The 21,528-nt window shown below is 54.0% G+C and overlaps 1 protein-coding gene across 1 annotated transcript; it reads left to right on the forward strand.

The window, feature by feature from the left end:
• The first annotated feature begins 5,140 nt into the window (after positions 1-5,140).
• On the forward strand, positions 5,141-21,495 carry EPHA1 (EPH receptor A1). Its single transcript, XM_039243079.1, has 18 exons — positions 5,141-5,285; positions 6,344-6,411; positions 10,666-10,947; positions 12,845-13,247; positions 13,488-13,643; positions 13,932-14,276; positions 14,430-14,557; positions 14,819-14,969; positions 15,872-15,968; positions 16,191-16,249; positions 17,062-17,187; positions 18,012-18,197; positions 18,349-18,410; positions 18,532-18,738; positions 18,910-19,059; positions 19,310-19,503; positions 20,899-21,054; positions 21,139-21,495. Exons 1-18 carry the CDS (start codon positions 5,204-5,206, stop codon positions 21,215-21,217), a joined length of 2,931 nt encoding a protein of 976 aa, XP_039099010.1. The 5' UTR covers positions 5,141-5,203; the 3' UTR covers positions 21,218-21,495.
• The last annotated feature ends 33 nt before the right edge of the window (positions 21,496-21,528 follow it).

The raw sequence follows: 21,528 nt of genomic DNA on the forward strand, positions 1-21,528 counted from the left end.
GCATTATCACCATTTCCCCCATTCTGTGGATGAGAAAGCTGAGGTTCAAGGAAGTCAGATGAGGGGCGCCTGGGTGGCTTAGTCGGTTGGGCGTCCGACTTTCGCTTGGGTCATGATCTCGCGGTTCGTGGGTTCGGGCCCCGCGTCGGGCTCTGTGCTGACTGCCAGCTCAGAGCCTGGAGCCTGTTTCAGAGTCTGTGTCTCCCTCTCTCTCTGACCCTCCCCTGCTCACGCTGTTTCTCTTTCTCTCTCTCCTAGAAATAAATAAAAATATTAAAAAAAAAAAAGTCAGATGATATGCCCACGATCACGTGGCTATTCAGTGACAAAAGGATTTTTAGTTTTTTTCTTTTTTAAGTTTTATTTATTTATTTTGAGAGATGGAGGGGAAAAAAACCACAAGTGGGGTGAGGGGCAGGAAGAGAGGAAGAGAAAGAATCCCAACCAGGACCCTTGCCATAGCGCAGAGCCTGATGCGGGGCTCAAACTCACAAACCGTGGGATCATGACTTGAGCTGAAATCAAGAACCGGACACTTAACCAACTGAACCACTGAGGCGCCCTAATGTAGGACTTTCTGATACGTATTTTTGCTCCTGGCATCTTGGGGAAAACTTCCACCTGCTTCCGTCTCAAAACAGTCCTACTTCTGATATGAAGAGTTGCAGCTACTTAAACAAATTGGGTGCTTTCCTTTTGTTAACGTGACATGGAAGGAGGGAGGACCATACAAAGGAGGAGGGGAGACAGAGGGGACAATCGGGCAGTGGCATTGCTCACAGGCTGCCTCTGAATAGATTTAATCAATTAAGGAGCCATGGGGCTAGCAAGAAGTCTCCTTTAAAAACAGAAGTACCTTCTGGACAGAGCAAACCTCTCTCACAGATACCCAGACTAGATAAACCAAGGGAGTTGCCCAATGTGGCAATTCAAGAATAAAACGTTTAACCACAAGTCAAGAAGTCTTTAAAAATAAAGTGTTCTTTTTTTATTTTATTTCTAATGTTTACTTCTGAGAAAAACACAGAGAGAGAGAGAGAGAGAGAGAGAGAATGAACAGGGGAAGGGCAGAGAGAGGGGGAGACAGAGAATCCCAAGCAGATTTTGAGCTGTCAACACAGAACCCAGCCCAATGCAGGGCTCAAACCCACGAACTATGAGACCATGACCTGAGCTGAAATTGGATGCTTAACCCACGCTTCCCCCACTGAGCCACCCAGGCGCCCCAATAAGGTGTTCTTTATACAAGAGAATATCGTACGAGGATGAAACCGCACACACCTGCATAAATAAAGTGCACAAACTAAGAGTAAATGAAAAAACTCAGACACCAAAGAATGTATATTACATGATTACATTTTAGAAAGTTTGAAGCCAGGCATTTTTCATCCATGGTGCTTCAAGCCAGGGTAGACAGAGGTAAGGAGGCAGGAAAACAAAATTTCAGCGCTGCGTACTTCTTCTGCTTCTGGAACCCAGAGTCTAATAGACCTGGGTTCAAATCCTGATTCTGCAACTGAGTGACTTGGAACAAGTAACTTAATTCCCTGTGCCTCAGGTTTTTCCATCTATAAAATAGAACTAATAATACTTCTTCAAAGAGTTGGTGTGAGAAGTAAATGAAATAATGTACGTGAAGTGCCCTGGCAGCATGCGCAGGTGCGGTAATAAATGGTAGCTATGATTATCCCCACCCCTGCTGCCTGACGGTAAACCAGGATCAGAGAGCAGATAGGTAAGAGCGAGAGCAGACAGGTAAGAGCGCAGGGAAGGGAAGGGAAGGACAAATTAGCCTTGTGATCAAAGACGTGCGGAATTCACCCGAATGCACCAGGAAGGCTGTTCCTTCTCTTCGCACTGCCCACATGGTCTCCTGGATCGTGCTGCCTCCGAGTGCAGGCCAGCCCCATGTGGCCAGAACAAAGCTGTTTGGTCCCATCCACCCAGGCCCTTGCTCAGGACCTGACACTCCTCAGTAACCAATGTGCACTGATGCTCCCGTGGTGGTGCTGGCAGCTTCCTGGGCTACCCTGCCGGTGAGGCTGTGTTTTAACCACTCTTAGGGGCATGGAAGGCCTTGACCTAGGCTGGGTGAAATTTCACCTTATGCCAGATCAGAAAAGAGCCAGGTGGGGCTGGGGAGGAGGAGCAGGGGCAGGCGAGGGATGGGACAATATGGACGAGGGAGCGTTAAGGTCCGGGCTGCAGGAAGAAGCCAGAAGCCAGGAAGTCCAAGGCTGTAGGGATGAGCAGGCTTTCCTTTCCTTCCTTCTTGACTACAGAATGAGAACCACGGGGCCAGGCAACTTGGGTTCTCTCCATCTAAGAGGGAAGACGCGTGGCCCTCTGGGAAGCCTCCCCGCTAAGGGGCCTGGAGTGCCTGGGGAAGCAGAGCAGAGGAAGACTCGTTTCTGGATTATTCAATAATGCCTGCGGGCATCCACACAGGGATCAGTGGCCAACAAACCAGAAGAAGCAAAGTGCTGATGTCCACAACCTGCACGGTCCTCAGGGGCATCATGTTGAAAGGAAAAGCCAGACTCAGGAGACTACAGGAAATTCTGGCCCCAGGGGAAACTCATCTATAACGACAGGAAGCCTAGGGCCCAGGTGGGAGTGGCAGCGAAGAACACTGAGGGCCCTTCTGGGTGATGAAAGTGCTCTGGGTCTTAAGTGAGACAGTGGTTATAAGGGCGGATGCCTTTCTCAGAACCCACTGAACTGTGCTCTTGGAACGGGTGCAATTCATGTTATGCAAATTATCCCTCGCAAAGTTGCTTTTTAAAAGAAAAAAACGTGATGCCTTAGTCACAGAGGCTGTTCTACTCGAGGAGCTCCCTGGAGGAGACTCAGTAAGCCACACCTCCAACTCCGTCCCAGGGCCTGGGGTCTGTGTGGTGCCCTACTGCTAGGAGCATTTTCTCCTCTTCCAATCATCGATCATAGGATCATAGCACCCACCCCCCTGCCGTTTTATAGCCAAGGAAACAGAGACACAAAATAGCTAAATGAGCTGGCCTATGTCTTTCACTCCTAATCCTGCCATTTTTCCTGGAACTGGCCTCGGAGATCACTCGAATGTAGGGAAACTAAGGTCCAGAGAGTGTAAACAGCCTGACAAAAGCAAGAGTGCTGGTTAAGGGCAGAGGCCAAAATCAAGGCCTGCCTCGGCCCGCACAAATGGAATGAGGAACTGTCAAGCTGGGAGCATCCTGAATGGAGGTAGGAGGTGGGCTTTCCTTCCCCTTCTGCATCCCTTCCAGAACCTGGACAGAGAAGCAATCTTCAAACAAAAGCAAGGCTCTTTTCCAGCCCTTTCCACGCCACCTCTCATGCCCGGAGCAGCCCCCACCCCACCCCCTTCAGTCCCAAGGGTCTTGTAACTTTAACAAACTACAGCAACGAGCACATGCATTACCTCACCACAGTCTGGCTTATTTCCTAGCAGTAATTGTCCAAAGCTTGCTCCATTTCCCCCCTTCTGTTGGCTGTGCACCCTTCACCCATTCCTCCCTGCTGAAATCACAAAGCTCTGACCCCGGTGGGCCTGCAGGAGACTCCGCCTCCTTCCCAAAGTACTTACCATTAGAAAGCGGCCCCTGGTGCTTAACAGTGTGTATCCATTGGCCTCGCTGTATACATTCTAAAAGCATGCATGTGTGTGTGTGTGCTTAGGGGGAAAATCCTGGGAGAATCTCAAGACACAACTGGCGGCCATTAACACTAGGGAGAGGAATTAGAGGGTGGAAGAAGGGAGGATTCTACTTCCCATTTTGTTTCTCTTCTGTTCAGCGTGAATTTTCCCACCAATGTCCATGGATTACTCTGATTTATGTATGCCAGTGAAGATAGTCTGGGCCAGAAAATTATAAGCCATTTTCTTCTTATACTGAATCTATACAAAAAATAGAACACCTGAGAAGTATTGTTATTAATAAAGTAAACACCTGTAAGGCACCACCTCCCTTTCTCCACAGTCACTGAAATATGCAACAACTGAAATGATACAAAGACTATGAATGATTCACCCAAATGAGGTGGAGCCAGGGAGGGGTAGAGAAAGGAGAGGCCCCAGGAGTGGAGCCCCCACCATCCTGAAGAGATGCATCACTCCCCTTTAAGCCACTGAAGTCCCCATTTTGCACCTCAGCTGGGCTCTGCTCCTGTCATTTGAGTCAAATGCATTTGCTTTATGTCCTAGCCCTCAACACTCCTCCCAACCAATAGCTTGTTTAGGGCAGGGAATGTCTTACTCTTAGAGTCTCTCAGAGCTTGATGCGTGCAGAGTAGAAAGAGAATAAAACATTTACTGAATATAACGTAAGGCAGTCTCCAAGAGGATGGGAGGGACATGGGCTGTCTCCCCCGAGACAGGGCTGAAGCAGGCTGGACCTGCTCCCTCTGAACACTTGTGCTCAGAACCCCTCACAGGTTCCTCTCTTTTGCTCTGTAAAGCTCATGGCAACATGTTTACCAAGACCTTCCCTGCTCTGGCCACACCTGCCTCTCTGCCCTGCTCCCAAGACAAATCCTGTGCCCCAGCAGTCAAACTGGTCCACTCGCCACTCCCAGAGCACACCTTGGGGCTCCGTGCCTCAGGCCCTTGCTCATGCCTTTCCCAATCTCTGCCACTGAAAACCCAGCTCACAAGGCCTACTCCCTAAAGACTCGCCTACTGTGCCCGGAAGGCTGGGCTTCCTTCCTCTTCCAACTCCCCAGGTGCTTCCCTAAGAGTTGTAGCCCACCTTGCATTATGGTCACCTACGCCTCCCCTACTGCAGCATAAAACCCTGCCTTCCCCCGTGCCTATTACATTGTCAGGACCTTTAGAAAGGGAGAGGGAGAAACACAAAGGTGTAGGTAGTTCAAGTCGGAGGTAGAATTAGGTTAAAGGCTGTGGATCACGACAGGGTTGGGTTTAGGATTAGAATTAGAATTGGGTTAGTCGATTCCTAGTCCCACCCACTAGGCGGCGCCCGCAGTCTCATTCCGGTCAAGACGCCTCCGGTTTTTGAAGTTTATTACCTGTCTAACAAGTTTCCTTCCTGTTCTACTGTCCCTTTAAGAAGGTGATCCAGGTGAGGCCCGGCCCCGCCCCCGGCCCCGGCCCCGCCCCCCGCCCCCGCCCGGCACTCCCGGCTCGTCCAGTCCGCGCGACCCGACCCAGCCGTCTGGGCCGAGGTCCCAGGTCCCGGCCGGCGCCATGGAGCGGCGCTGGCCCCTGGGGCTCGGGCTGCTGCTGCTGCTCTGCGCCCCGCTGCCCCCGGGGGCGCGCGCCAAGGAAGGTACCGACCCCCGCTCCCGCCCCCCCTTCCCCTGGGGCCCGGCCGGCACCCTTGTCCAGAAGCCGGCATTCCTGCGGAGGCCCCCTCCGCGCGCCCCTCTCCAGCGCTCTTGTTTCGCCCTGCCGCCAGGCGATCGACTGGCCAGGCCAGTCTTTGGTCTTTGACCCCCTAATCAACTGCTTTCCCGGGTCAGTCACCCTGGTCAACGGTTTGCGTCTGGTGGTGGGGAGGGACCTCCTGCCCGCTGCGAGGAAGCAGCGTCCAGACCCGCACGCCAGTAATCGTGGGGATCCCTCATTCCCAGGCAGTCACAGTCTCAGGTGCCCAACCCAGAGATCCGGATCTTACTTAGTCGGAGGTGGGAAGTCCCTTTATGCCATCCTAGGCCTAGGCCGGAGGGGGGGGAAGGGGGGGCAGAGAGAACTGCCGCTGGGGATGGATTCGAACTCGGGGTGCAGGAGTTTCTAGATGTAGAGAGAAAGCCTTACAGGCGAAGGCTTGCACACCCTCTCTGGCCCTACTACCCCTTCTTCCCAGGCTCAAGGGCCAGGCCTGGTACCCTCACTGCGTACCCTCACCCACAGGCAGAGCAGGCTATTTGCCTGTGGGAGGGAAACTCCCCATCCAGGAACCCCTGTAAGGTTCCCTGTCCGCACCCTACGCACTCATGACCCCAGGGGCTGAGATCCTTTCTTGCCCACCCGCTTTTCCAACTCTGCACCTGATGGATTTCCCCGGGCTGCAGCAGCCACTGCTGAGTGACAGGGTGCAGGTCTTACAGGGGGCTGCGATTCCCAACACTTCCTGCCTTGACTTTGGTCAAGGATCCAGCCCTCCAACCCTTGCCCGACTCTGCCTTCCTCCCTTCACACTCTAGAGGAAGACAGACTAATCCCTGAGCTCTTCACTCCTCCTTCCTGGGCTAAACCTCAGGAAGCCACAGCTGTTAGGAACAGGATGTTGAAGCCTTGGAACTGGGGGCCCAGAATGAGGAATGTGGGTCGCACGTGTGGGGCCTCCTCCCCCAGAAGTGACCGACCTTTCTCTCACCACTTCAGTCACTCTGATGGACACGAGCACAGCACAGGGAGAGCTCGGCTGGCTGCTGGACCCCCCAGAGGATGGGGTAAGTGTCAAGGGAGGGAAGGCTCAAAGCTGCAGGCCAGTGGGAAATGGGCGGGCGGAGAGGTGGGTGGAGGAACGGAGAAAAGAGCAGGAAAAACTGGAAGTGTCTCCTCAGGGAGGGGGAAGGGAGGTGAGTCAGAGCCTCCCGAATGGGACATTGGGGGGGGGGGGTTCAGGCTTCACCCCATGAAGAACGCTTCAATGCCTGGCTCCTCCCCTCCCTGCCCCAGAGAGAGGGGGCTAAATACTTACAAGGACTTGGGAGGACATTGGGGGGGTGGTGGTGATGAGACCACAATCCCCCAGGGAGGTGATGAACGGGATGGTTGAGGGCTAAGAACCAAAACACCAGATGTGTCCTCAATGTGAAGTCCATCTATCCCAAAAGAGCTGCACAGACAGACTTCAGAGAGTGAGGGAACCCCCTAAAAGCGGATTCTAAGTTGTGTATACGTACGTAGGGGATATTCTTTTCTGGAGAGGAAAGCCAAAGTTTTCAGTAAATTCTTCAAAGGGTGTTTGACTCCCCAAAACTAAAAGCTGCCCCCCCCCACTAGAGGTCCCTGAGCCCTTGGCACCTTGTCCACCCTCTTGAGCGTGCGTTCCAGCCGTGTGAAACTGCTCCAAGTCCCTTCCATCCTTGGCTATTCCTAAGACCTAGTGAGCAAAGGTGGGTTCTTGTGAGTCCCAGGGCACACCTTTCCACCACCCCGCAGAGCTGGCCACGGAACCCCCGGAGGCTGCCCTGGTTGTCTCTGCTCCCTGGAGTCTGGCCTCAGGGCCTCCTTCCCTCTGGTCCCGGACCCCTTTGGCCTTCCTATTCCCGTAGGAACGCAGCCTCTATTTCTGGTATTGGGGTCACTTGCTTTCTTTCCCTCTGGGTCCTAGGGTCCCAGCTCTACTCCTAGTTCTCCCACAGAGTGGCCTATAATTAGAATTAATAGACTAAACCATAATGTATCCTACAGGAGGGGCTGCTTGGAAAATCCTGGATTAGGCCAGCCGTAATAGGCGCCTCATCTCATAAACCAGCTAATCACTCCACAATGAGGGCTGCAGGTCCATTAGCTGCTCCCACAGGCCTTCGCTGCGCCCCGGCCACCCCCACCCAAACAACTCTTCCCTAATTGGGCTGGAGTGGAAGGAAGGCCCCTTGTGCAGCTCAAACCAAACAGCTTTCCCCCGGAGGGCAAGAAGATGAGAGCAGTTACAGACTCCCAATGTCTACCTCGTCCCCTCCCCTCATGTCTCTGTCTCTGTCTCTGTCTCTGTCTCTGTCTCTCTCTCTCTCTCTCTCTCTCTCACACACACACACACACACACACACACACACACACACACACACACACACACACACACACACACACACACACACACACAGATTCAGGCTCGCCAGAATGTACCCATGGAACAGCCAGCAGCCTGAGCGATAAGTGAAAGGATCCTTGCTGCTGATCCTGGGCAGCTGGCTCTCCCCATCTGTCACCACAGAACTGGGAGGGCAAGTCACAGCTGGGAACATCTGCTTCGCCTGGCTCCAGCTGCAGCCATGGCAATCTAGCTAATGAGCTGCACATTAACCGCCTACCACCCTTCCACCTGACCTCCACCCCATGCCTTCCTCTTGGGCTTTCTCATCACAGCTTCCTGCTAAGAACAGGCCCCAGGTGCCTTCACTGCTGGACGCCCCTTGCCCAATCTTTGAACTACCTGACACAATGCAAAAATAAGTACCTCAGATATGCCTGCCACTGCTCCACCCAATTCTTAGTTGATGGAGCTTTCTCCTACTTTTTCCCAGAGCTGAGAGTAGCAACCTTCCCTTAGAGAAGATGTCCCAAGGGCCTCAGGCTCCTCTATAAGGCTCAGGTCACCATCTCAGCAGTTCGCGAGTTTGAGGCCCATGTGGGGCTTTGTGTTGACAGCATAGAGCCTGCTTCGGATTCTCTCACTCCTCTCTCTGCCCCTCCCTCACGCACATGCATGTGCGCGCACTCTCGCTCTCTCTCTCTCTCAAAACTAAGTAAACTTTTTAAAAAACTGATTTTAAAAATAAAACAAGGAAGAAGAAGAATATAAAGTTACATCTCCATTTCATACTATACACCAAATAATAAATTCTAGGGAGATTAAAATCTAAATCTAAAAACAAAATCCACAGAAATATCAAGAGACAATACAGAAGATCCTTGTAAGTTGGGAATGAGAGAGCTTCCCAAGCAAAATACACAACCTAGAATTCATAAATGGAGCGAAGATAGATGTTACTCTGTAAAACTTTTAAATGTAGGCCAACATCAAAGATATCATTAGCAAATTAAGTGGCATGACATGAAGAAAACACCTGAAGCATATTTCAAGCAAACGATTAGCATCTGTAATGTAAAAAAAGGAAAAAAAATGTTCATCCAAATGAACACTCAAAAGGTAACAGGAAAAATTTACAAACACATAATCACGTAAAAATACAGAGAGCCAATGAACAAAATAGAAACACAGCCTCCTTCTCAAAGAAATGTAAATTAAAATGGCAAGAAGCTGCGGTTTGTCCATAAGAGAAGCCAAAGATGAAGGAGATCTTTAATATCCAGGTTTTCAAAAAAGGAGCCCTCATGCATGGTTGGTGAAAGTGTAAATTGATAAATCCTTTTTGGAGGCCAATTTGACAGTACCTTCTTACAAAATTTAAAATACTTACCTTTTAGTACAGCACTTGTACAGAAATCTTATAGAAATCTATACGTTTACTTAAAACAAAACAAAAAACAAAAACTAGAAGCTCCCTAAGTGTTCAACAATAGGAAAATAGTTAAATTATGGCACACCCTTAAATGAAATACTATTTTATGAATTGCTAAAAAGACTTAGGTAGACCTACTTAGACTCTTGTGGACATCTTTCAAAGATTTTTTATTTGTTAAAAACAAAAAGTAGGTTACAGAATAACATGTTAAAAAATTATGTGAAAAACATTCACACATTTCTCTAGAGGCACTGAAAATGGTCTGGGGGACTTTACTCCAAACTGTTAAAGAGTAATTGCCTGGGAAGAGGTAGTCAGGTGAGAAGACTTTCACTTTATACTATATATGTTTATTCTTTGAGTTAAAAAAAAAAAAAAAGTATTTATTTTGAGAGAGAGAGAGAAAGTCCATGCATGAGCGTGGGGGAAGGGCAGAGAGAAAGGGAGAGAGAATCACAAGCAGGCTTGGCACAATCAACCCAGAGCCCAATGTGTGGCTTCAATTCATGAACCTTGAGATCATGACCTGAGCCGAAGTCCAATGCTTAACTTACTAAGCCACCCAGACGCCCCTGCTTTGACTTTTCATAATTAGCCCATAGAGACATAATGATCAAGAACATAGGGGCACCTGGCTGGCTCAGTGAAGCATGTGACTCTTGATCTCAGGGTCATGAGTTCAAGCCCCACACTGGGCATGGAGCCTACTTAAAAAAAAAAAAAAAAAAAGAGTGGTTACCTCTGGAGCCTACAATGCCTGGGTGCACATGCCAGCTCTGCCTCCTAACTACTGAGTGCATAGGGCAAGTCACTTAACCTCGCTGTGACTCAGTTTCTGTCATGGAAAGTGTTTATGACAGTGACTGGTGCATGGTAAGTGCTGTATTAGTGCTAGCCATTGTTATTGCTGAGTTTAAAAACAGAATGCTTTTCATGTAAAAGCAGTTAAGGGGGTGGGCTGGATGGTGTTTAGGAGTCCACCCAACCCCATCCTTTGTTGATTTTGATAGTGCCCATACCTAGAAGGAATGGAGAGGGTGAGTTCCCTCCCTACAGAAGAGATCTATGCTTATCTGTGCCCTCCAAAAGCTTAGGGACCTTAATATTAAACGTAGTATCCTCTTCTCTAAATAAATCAGCAGAAAGGTTCTGTGAATGAGCTTCTGCCATAAAAGTCAGCCTTTGGGGCACTTGACAATCCTGACTGTTGAGACAGGTAAAAAGCACTGCCCATAAATCTACAGCTGGAGTGGGCTCACTGAAGAGATCCAGGCTGGCTGCAGATCGCGTTGGGGGGGAGGGGGGGGTATTGTCTTGCCCATCCTATATCGAACTAAATCCTAACTCTAAGCATTTCACTTATTGTCCTGGGGCCCTGGGGTGGGAAGACACCAGGACAAATAGAAGAACTGGGAGAGTTCTGACACCAGCTTCCCCATCATCAGCTCTAGAAAACCAGAGTTCGGGGAGCAGGTGATAACTCGGAGCCTAACTCGGATTTTCCTCTCGCAGTGGATTGAAGCGCAGCAGATATTGAATGGGACCCTCCTCTACATGTACCAGGACTGCCCACTGCAAGACGGCGGGGACACCGACCACTGGCTGCGCTCCAACTGGATTTACCGCGGGGAGGAAGCTTCGCGAGTCCACGTGGAGCTACACTTCACCGTGCGGGACTGTAAGAGCTTCCCGGGGGACGCCAGGCCTCTGGGCTGCAAGGAGACCTTCAACCTCCTGTACATGGAGAGTGACCAGGACGTGGGCATTCAGCTCCGACGGCCCTTGTTCCAGAAGGTGCTTCTACCCCGCCCCGCCCCCCATCCTTGCCATTTTGGCCCTAACACTGGTTCCTGCCTCACTCTTTTCCGTGACTCCGCTCAGCTCAGGAAAAGAGAAAGAGGGTCTAGGGGTCAAGTCAGGACAAGAATGTGAGACTAGAACTCAGAAGAGGCGGATTTGAGTAGCGTAGTACCCCCCACCCCTTGACCCTGACCTGCGGGACATACCTCCCAGGGCCCCCACGGGATGCCTGCGCCGACAGTACTGAGCCCCGACACGTACACTGCGGTGGGTAGGCTTTCGCGTATACATGAGGCAGAGACGGAAACGCAACGCTAGCTCGCAATAAAATAAAACAATTATCACAATATACCGTAACACAAGTTATCAGAGGATAGTCTCTGCCCCTCCCTCTCTCTCTTACGGTGCTGTACTCACCCTTCTTGGGGCGCTGGGAGACAGCAAAACGCCTTTCCAGGAGAGGAAGCGAGGAGAAGCACGCAGGCGCTGATGTCAGCCTTGTGACGTGCGTGGCGTGACGCGATGCGACGCGACGCGACGCAAACGCAGAAGCATCGGGCTACTATTGCCTTCTGACGCAAGGTCCGGAGGAGGAGCCTCTGCCCGCAGGCGCACTTGACAGCCTTGCCGGCCTTGACCTTGACCGCTGTGAGGCTGCGGCCGACCGCAGAAGCCCGACCGCGGATACGGAGGAGCAGGCAGTTCTACCTTTTCTGCTCCGTCTGGCCTTTGGGCTCTGCACTTAACCTCTGGGAGGTTTTCTCGTCTTCAAATAGTGTTGATAATCGTGCCGCCCTTATCTGTTTCAGAGGCTTTGCCTCCATTGAGATAACAGCATTCCCTGGTGGAGGTATTTGAACTTTTGCTATCAGCACCCAGGCTGCTCGTGTGTGACACACCCCCATGGGTCTACTTGGAGCTCTGTAGGGAGACACTTCTCTGTAGGCTCTGTCTCTAATGCCATCCCTTTCTCTCTCCTACTCAAGAGGACGTACCGGAATGCAAAAGCATTAGGAGCATATTACTATAGGATGGGCTCTCATTTTTTTTTCCCAAAGAGGTGTTGTAAACTTTGTTATTAGTAATAAATTAATGATGACGCACTTTATAACTGATCACCTCATTGGCACAGACGTTGGGAACACCTTCAAATAGTGGAAATTATATGGGCTGTAGCGTCTCACTGCCTGGGTACCGGTCCCATCATGTAGCTGTGTGATCTCGTAAGTGGTCTCTAGCCATTCTTCACCTTAGTTTCTTCATCCATTAAATGGGGATGGCAATCCCTCCTGCCTCACAGGTTTATTGCAGGGACTCAACAGCACAACACACTTAAGATACTTAGCTCAGTAGCTCATACATAATAAGCCCTTGGTTTATGGTTGTGTAAACTGTATTTATTTTATATTTTAATGTTCATTTATTTTGAGAGAGAGACCGAGTATGAGCGGGGGAGGGGCAGAGAGGAAGGGAGTCAGAATCCAAAGCACCCTCCAGGCACTGAGCTGTCAGCACCAAGCCCTACACAGGGCTCAAATCGTGAGATCATGACCTGAGCCAAAGTCAGAGGCTTAACTGACTGAGCCACTCAGGCGCCCCTAAAGTATTTTTTTTTAATGTTTATTTATTTTTGAGAGAAAGAGTGCAAATGTGGGAGGAGGGAGAGAAAGCAGACGATCCAAAGCAGGCTCTGCACTGTACAGCAGACAGCCTGATGCAGGGCTTGAACTCACAAACCATGAGATCGTAACCTGAGCTAAAGTCGGACGCTCAACCACTGCAACTAGGCAACCCTAAATTATAAAGAGTTACAGAGCCAACAACTGTTTTCTGTTCCCTGGGAATGACGCGTGACTTTGCAATTCTCTTCTCTCCCACCCCGCCTTCCCAGGTAACCACTGTGGCTGCAGACCAGAGCTTCACCGTCCGAGACTTCGCATCTGGCACTGCGAAGCTGAATGTGGAGCGCTACTCCTTGGGCCGCCTGACCCGCCGAGGCCTCTACCTCGCTTTCCACAACCCAGGTGCCTGTTTGGCCCTGGTGTCTGTACGGGTGTTCTACCAGCGCTGTTCTGAGATGGTGCACGGCTTGGCCCAATTCCCCGACACTCTGCCCGGACCCGGCGGGTTGGTGGAAGTGGCAGGGACCTGCTTGCCCCATGCCCAGGCCAGCCCCGGGCCCGCAGGTGTGCCCCGCATGCACTGCAGTCCGGAGGGTGAGTGGTTGGTGCCCGTGGGCCGATGCCACTGTGAGCCTGGCTATGAGGAAGGCAGCAGCGGCAAAGGATGCCTGGGTAAGGAGACCCGAGGAGGTGGTGGGGACTCGCAGGGGCCACTCGGGGGAGGGTCTCCAGGTGCCGATGGAGGGAAGGAGGTCTACGCTCCATCTTTGCGATGTGTAGACTGTGGCTGAGCACCCCAAGAGACACATGCAGGGTGTTTCTGGAACAAAGAATTGGAGGCGGTGGAGAATGGGGATGATTCTGCCTGTAAAAACATTGCACCACCTTGGCTCTGCCACATTCTCCCTCCAGCCTGCCCTAGCGGCTCCTATCGGGCAGACACAGATGCGCCACACTGTCTCAAGTGTCCGGAGCACAGCACAGCCAATTCTGAGGGGGCCACCATCTGTACCTGTGAGAGCGGCCATTTCCGAGCCCTTGGGGAGGGCCCCCAGGTGGCCTGCACGCGTGAGTCCAAGGGGCTGGGCCTGGCCGTCTGTGAGGAGGTGCGGGACCTTTGTTGAGCCCATGTTATGGTCGAAGTTTCCCATAATTTTTCAGATATTGGTCACCATTTAAAGTGCCAGGTGCTTAAAGCCCCTCCCCTTCCCCCCACTTTCCCCGGAAAAATGCAGAGCTGAGCTGGGTGGGAATCCGATCTCCCAGCGAGGCCTTTGGAGGTGGGAGGAGGCAGGGGCCAGCGGCTTGGATGAGAGCAAAGCTGGTTCCTCCTAATGGCCCGTCTTCTCCTTACAGGGCCCCCCTCGGTTCCCCGAAACCTGAGCTTCTCTGTTTTGGGGAATCAGCTCTCCCTGCGTTGGCAACCCCCAGCAGATATGGGGGGGCGCCAGGATGTGAGGTACAGTGTGGGGTGTTCTCAGTGTCGGGGAGCAGCGGTGGATGGGGGACCCTGCCAGCCCTGTGGGGGAACTGTGCGCTTTTCCCCGGGAGCCAGCGGGCTCACGGCACCAGCTGTGCGCGTCAACGGCCTTGACCCCTACGCTAACTACACCTTTACCATCGAGACCCAGAATGGAGTGTCGGGGCTGGGCGCGTCCACGCATGCCAGCGCCTCACTGAGCATCAGCATGGGCCACGCAGGTGAGTGACCTGGCCAAGGGCCAGGACAGGACTCGAGGAAACCAGAAGGGCTCAGGACCACAGAGACAAACTGATGGGCAGGACGCAAGCAAAAAGTGACATAAGTTCTTTCCTCTTTCTTTCCACACCCCCTGGAACCCTCTTGACCCACAGAGTCACTGTCAGGCTTGTCCCTGAGGCTGGTAAAGAAGGAGCCACGGCAGCTGGAACTGACCTGGGCAGGGTCCCGGCCCCGTAGTCCAGGGGGGAACCTGAGTTACGAGCTGCATGTGCTGAATCAGGTGAGGGTGAGGCAGAGAGACAGTCCCCGGTGTCTGGATGTCTGTTCTGGGGCACACCCCGCCATTCCTTGCCTGGGTTATGGGACAGAGGGAGAAATGACCAAAGTGAACTGTGTGGCTTTCTTAGGACAAAGCCTACAAATGGCCCTGCCCTGACCATTCCCCAACCCACCCCTGTCCACGCGATCCCACCAGGACTGCCCATCACCTCCCCCAGGTCTCACTCTGCACAGCCCAGTTTCCATTGGTTCTCATCCACAGGACGAAGAAAGGCACCAGATGGTTCTAGAACCCAGGGTCTTGCTGACCGAACTGCAGCCAGACACCACGTACATTGTCAGAGTTCGAATGGTGACCCCTCTAGGGCCTGGCCCTTTCTCCCCTGACCATGAGTTCCGGACGAGCCCGCCAGGTGGGTGGGTTATCCTGTGTTCTGCCCCAAACACACATGTACCTGTCATCCCACTGAGGCTTCTCAAATACTGCTCCAGTCAGTCACCTTTCCTCTTCCACTGCTCACGTGCACATACACATACATGCACGTGCACATAGGAGCTACCTCGGGGGGAGAGCCCCGCATGGACTCCTAGGAAGCCCCCGCCCCACGGTAATCTCAGACGTTTTTTTTAAAGAGAGAGAGAGAGAGAGAGAGAGCGCGTGCAAGTGGGGGGAGGGGCACAGAGAGAGAGGGAGAGAGAAAGACTCTTAAATGGGCTCCACACTCAGCAAGGACCTGGGACTCACGACCTGAGCTGAAATCAAGAGGCAGACACCGGGGGACACCTGAGTGGCTTAGTTCGTTAAGTGACTGACTCTTGGTTTCAGCTCAGGACATCATCTCATGTTTCGTGAGTTTGAGCCCTGCATCGGGCTCCACACTGACAATGTGGAGCCTGCTTGGGATTCTGTCTCTACCTCTGTCTGCCCCTCCCTCACTTACTCTTCTCTCTCAAAAATGAAAAAATAAACTTAAAAAAAAAAAAGAGTAGGACACTGAACCACCTGAGCTACCCAGGCGGCCCTCCTCAGACACACCTTCTGATGCTGGATCCTGCCAGCTGGTATCTGGCCAAATCTCACCACCCCCTCCACCCCCCCCCGTTTTGTGCTCATCAAAAGGGAGCCCCAAGCTAGTGGCCCCAGCGCGAGGCCCCTCCACGTGCTCCCTCTCTCTCTCACACACACCCCATCTCTTCGGGTAGGGGGTGCACACCTGAGGCCACTGAGGGACCTGCCCCCAGGTGTGCCCTTGTAGCCTTCACCAGCCCTGTGGACTCTGAGCCCTCCAGACCTCCTCACCCCCCTGTGCCACAGTTTCCAGGGGCCTGACCGGAGGAGAGATCGTGGCTGTCGTCTTTGGGCTGCTGCTGGGCATAGCTCTGCTGCTGGGGGTCCTCTGCTTCCGCTCCAGGTGCTCTTCCTGCCCCTCCCTGGCTGCACCCCGGGGGCCCCAGAAGCCCCGAATGCAGCCCTGACACCCCTCCCCTCCCCTAGTGTGCAAGCTCCCTCCAGCATTCCCCCACCCCGTCCTATGCCCCTAGCCCCTGTGGTTTGTGGGTAAAACACAGCCAGAGCCCCCTGGGCCCATGTGGCGGTTCCGGACCCTAAAGAATCTGCTCCCTCGTCCCCACAGGAAAGCTCAGCGGCGACACCAGCAGAGGCCCCGTGATCGTGTCACCGATGTGAACCGGGGTGAGCCCAGGGCACCTGTGTGTGTATGTTGGGGGGGCCGGGGGAGGTTGCAAGGCGCCCCTGGGATAGAACCAAAGAACCCACGTCTGCCAAGCCAACTCTGGGAGCAGGAGTCGGGGCCGTGGTCTCCAGAGCTTTTCTGTTCTGCTACCTAATTAACTTTGGTTAATTAACTTTGTGCTGATAGCCCCCCAGAGGCTCTATGCAATTACCTGTTAGCTCTTGGTGCCACTGTTGCGACACCCTGGCTGACCAGGTCTGCAAGCCGAGGCTCGGCGGCAGGGCGGCTGCTCCAGGCTCCCTGAAGTCCTCTGAGCACGTGGGCTGCCTGCCGGTCACCTCATTAGGTGCCCCCACGAAAGGGGGAGGCAGTGGGCCTTCGAGGACGGGGGTGAGGGCGAGGCTTGTCTGGGAATGTGCATGAGGTGGGAGTGATTGGAGGAGTATGGCTAGCCGGGGTGAGGAGGAAGGGCAAGGGGTTTGAAGTGTGGTCGGTGAGCCGTGGAAAGGTGGGGTAACTGGAGGCTGTGAACCGCTTTCAGCCCCAGGTTCTGGCCTGCCTCTCTGGGCCTTTGGGGGCAAGGACACAGAGCTTTACGTGTAGACAGAGGAAGAGCCTCATTGCTAAGGACGAAGACTTTTCTCCCACTTGAGCCAAATCAAGACTCTTATGGGAACAAAGGATGAGAAGTTTGGGGATGTGCTGCTGGCCCTCCCTCTCCTCTCCCCACCCCCGCGAAAAAACTCCTGAGCCTTGAAGTTGGAGATCCTGTGGCTGAGCCTCCCCCTCCCCCACACCGTTCTCCCCACAGAGGACAAGCTGTGGCTGAAGCATTATGTGGACCTCCAAGCATATGAGGACCCTGCCCAAGGAGCCCTGGACTTCACCCAGGAGCTTGACCCAGGCTGGCTGATTGTGGATACTGTCATAGGAGAAGGTGAGCCCCGCAGGTCCCCTGTGTGTGGCAGCACAGAGCTGCGAGCCGGCTGGCCCCTCGGCTGGCCCAAGAGCGCCTAGATGAGTTCCTTTCTGCTCTACCCTGAATCCTCCTCGAATTGCCGTGGTCATGCTGTAACCCCTTCATCAGATGTCCTCGAGCAGCCCCTGCTCCGTACACAGTGTGCTTCTGTGGTTACGGACCTTCTGATGAACGGCCTCAAGCACATCATCTTTGTCAACCGAGGGGTCGCCGTGCCCAGGCTCAGGCTCTTCTCAGAAGGTTCCCAAACGTGGGAGGGCTTCAGAGCCTCCTTCGTCCCGCATTCCACCCCACTAGGGCCCGGTGTCCTTGGGCTGCCCTGATCCCTTGGGTCACTGGAGGAAACGGATCTGAGCAGAGAACAAAGCTCGGCAGTGTCCTCGCTGGTTGTGCAGCCAGGCCAGCTGAGCTGTGACCGGAGAAGCTGGCAGTGGTTAGCCTCCCCAGTCACTGGTGCGCTGGCCCCGGCCCAGCCTGCCCCTTACGGACACAGTGCCCCTGCACAACACGCATTCACCTGCCGTTTACCGAGCACCTACTTTTAGCTGAGCATTCTGCTCATCCCAGAGACCTCAGCGGCGCCGCCGCGGAGCTGGTTGTGGAGCTGCACTGTTCCTCCAGACTCTCGTCCCCTTCCCTGGGAAGTGTAGGCAAGGCCCTGTCCCACAAAGGGCAAGCCTCTGTCCTGATCCAGAGAAGAAAAGAACCAGGATGCTTGCTAGAGGATATCGCTACCTGTCCCCTAAGGGCATTGGGCCATGGCCTGTTTTCTTTCCACCCAGGAGAGTTTGGGGAAGTGTGTCGAGGGACCCTGAGAATCCCCAACCAGGACTGCAAGACGGTGGCCATTAAGACTTTGAAAGACACGTCTCCAGATGGCCAGTGGTGGAACTTCCTCCGAGAGGCCACCATCATGGGCCAGTTCAGCCACCCACACATTTTGCACCTGGAAGGCGTCGTCACAAAGAGTAGGAGCAGCGGGTCTCCTGGAGCATGGGGAGGGAGGGAGGGCATGACAGCACCGAAGCGTAGGGGAGATCTGCCGCCAAGGGCGGGAAGTCTGGTGCTGGGAGGAGATGGGGTAGAGGCTGCCAGGCCGACATGTGCTTTGTGTCTCAGGGAAGCCCATCATGATCATCACCGAGTTTATGGAGAACGGAGCCCTGGATGCCTTCCTGAGGGTGAGGAGGGTGGAGAGCCAGCTGGGGAGGAGAATGCACCCCGGATGCCTGGGTTTGGGCTCCTGGTTTGGGAGGAGGAGACCTTGCCGGGTCCCTAACTGGCCCGCTTGCCCTGCTGCAGGAACAGGAAGACCAGCTGGTCCCCGGGCAGCTGGTGGCTATGCTGCAGGGCATTGCGTCGGGCATGAACTACCTCAGCAACCACAGTTATGTCCACCGGGACCTGGCCGCCCGGAACATCCTAGTGAGTCAGAACCTGTGCTGCAAGGTGTCTGACTTTGGCCTGACCCGCCTCCTGGACAACCTTGATGGCACTTACGAAACCCAGGTTAGAACCCTGCGCTGCCCGCGCCCCCACTCACATGCAATTGTGTGCCGTACACAGTCACACATGCATGAGTACGGGACACGATAATGACTTATCCCTTCGCACAGGTGCTTTCTCGCGCCGCTCCTTGCCCTGAAACACATCACCTTTCTGCCCTCCATGCCCTGTTAGGGGGGAAAGATCCCCATCCGTTGGACAGCCCCGGAAGCCATCGCCCACCGCACCTTCACCACGGCCAGTGACGTGTGGAGCTTTGGGATTGTGATGTGGGAGGTTCTGAGCTTTGGGGACAAACCCTACGGGGAGATGAGCAATCAGGAGGTAAGCCTGGGGGTCCTCCCCATGCCTCCCCTAACTCCCTTCTCATCTCCTCCCCCAGTCCTCCTGTGGCCCCTTCCTGTACTACCTCTTCTCCCTGACCCAGCTTTTCTGCTCCCTTGCTCCTCTGTCCCCGTATCTTTCTCCCTGTTCTCTCTCTCTCCTACAGGCCGGGGTGGGTCTAGGCTCTATTGCAATGATCTTGCGTCCGCGGAGACTTCTCATGGGGCCCCTCCCCGCTCCCCTGCTGCAGGTAATGAAGAGCATTGAGGATGGGTACCGCCTGCCCCCTCCCGTGGACTGCCCCGCCCCTCTCTATGAACTCATGAAGAACTGCTGGGCCTATGACCGAGCCCGTCGGCCCTCCTTCCACCAGCTGAAGGCACATCTGGAGCAGTTGCTTGCCAACCCCCACCCCCTGCGGACCATTGCCAACTTTGATCCCAGGTAACCACGTTGGAGAGGGCAAGCGGGTTCGGAGGCCAGATCTGGGAGAAAGGAAATGGGCATTCAGCAACGCTCACTGAGTGCTGGGCCGTGGAGCTCTGGACAATGCAGCGTCCGCCCTTGGGGAGGAGACACCGTCCCGTCCTTGATAGCTCTGGTTTGGTAGATGGGAAGCAAGCACACAGGGAGGGAAAGCGCATATAAGCTGTGCTTCCAGCCAGATAACTACTCCAGAGAGCTTGGTCACTTGGGTGGGGGCTGGAGTGGGGGAGACAGAGCAACTAGCAAGTGCTAGAAGGTAGGATGTGTGCATATCATGGCCAAGGGAGGGGCAGCCTCGTGGGGTGGGGTCTCCCAAAGCACGTGGCCAGCCTGGGTTGGGGAGCTAGCAGCAGACCAGTTACAAATAGCGCAGGGTCCCAGCAGAGATGAAGCCGGAGAGGTGGCAGGGTCAGTGCAAGGGGGACCAGCTCTGCTGAGAAGTTTGGACTCTACCCTGAGTGCAGAGAACTACTGGCCAGTTTTTAAATCAGAGGGACAGGACCAGAATTGTGTTTTACCAGAAACACTGGCAGCATGTGGAGGATGAACTGGTGGCCGGGGTGAGGTGGGGGAGATGGGCACGGCTGGACTTTGAAGGCCAGATCCGGTGAACCAGCCCTGACATGCTGGCCTCCGTATCAAACCACCATATATAACCTTGTTTCTGGGAGAAAATGTGCTCCAAGCTCCAACTTTTGAAACTATCTTTTGAAGCAACAACTCCCTCGTATACTGGCGACTGTGTGTGCTAATCTTTCTGGAATGTTGAATATTTTTCTCCCAGCAGATTTACTTTGCTAATGGTTTTGGCTCCGGCTGGCTTCAGCACAGCAACGCTCATTGTCTTTGCGGGTGTTGGAGTGCAATAACAGCCGGGGCGGAGGGGGCGAGCGGTGGCTGCTCCCGGGAGCGGGGGGCCGCCCCGTAAACAGCAGGACCGTGCCTGGCTCCTGAGGCCTCTGCTCTCCTGCTGTCTGCTTCCCCTCTGCTGGGGCAGTGGACACTTGGGAGTCTTAGCCAGCCACCAGCTACCCGGAACGGACCACTCCAGTGGGAGAGGGGCTGGTGGCAGGCTTGTGCCGGCCCCTTCTCTTCCCCTGCATCTATCAGTGCCGCAGGACTGTCAGCCTGCCTGTCGCCGTGAGCACACCAGGACTCGGGCCAGGAAATGAGTTCACAGACAATGGCCGGGCTAATCCACAAAGTCCAGATAATCTCTGTGCTCAGACACCCAACTTGAATGCTGGCTGCCGACGCTCAGAGGCTGAGCTCCGGTTTCAGGAAAGCTGGGGCAGGAAGGCTGTGGACAGCCCCTGCATCTGTCGTGTGACTGAGGGACCCCTTGTCCCACAGGGTGACGCTCCGCCTGCCCAGCTTGAGTGGCTCCGACGGGATCCCCTATCGAAGCGTCCCTGAGTGGCTGGAGTCCATACGAATGAAACGCTATATTCTGCACTTCCACTCAGCTGGGCTGGACACCATGGAGTGTGTGCTGGAGCTGACGGCCGAGTGAGGACCCGGGGGTGGGGGGGGCCGGACAGGGAGGGCTGCTGGGGGTTGAGCCGACTCACAGTCCCCTTTCGTTGCCCACAGGGACCTGGCACAGATGGGGATCACACTGCCAGGACACCAGAAGCGCATCCTTTGCAGTATTCAGGGATTCAAGGACTGAGCCCCTCCCTCACCTGGCCTGGCCTCAAAGAGCACGAATGGGGCCATGGTCACTCCCCATGGCCCTCCCCTCAACCTACAAGATGTAGGCCTTCGGTGCTGCTCCTGCCCACCCTTGCCTGAAGAACTCACCTCTGGGCCCCGGAGCCTTTGTTTTAAAAAGGGAGTTAGGGGAGGAAGTGAAAAGGTAATTGGGGGAGGGACTTGGGGGAGGGTTTAATATATATACATATACATATATATTTTTGTAAATAAACAGGAATGGCATTTTCACCTTTACCCCTGGCTTTTTTCTCCCTGGGTGAAAAGAGA

Source organism: Hyaena hyaena, unplaced genomic scaffold (assembly GCF_003009895.1).
Source record: "Hyaena hyaena isolate Hyena2069 unplaced genomic scaffold, ASM300989v1 scaffold_220, whole genome shotgun sequence".
NCBI classification, from domain to species: domain Eukaryota; kingdom Metazoa; phylum Chordata; class Mammalia; order Carnivora; family Hyaenidae; genus Hyaena; species Hyaena hyaena.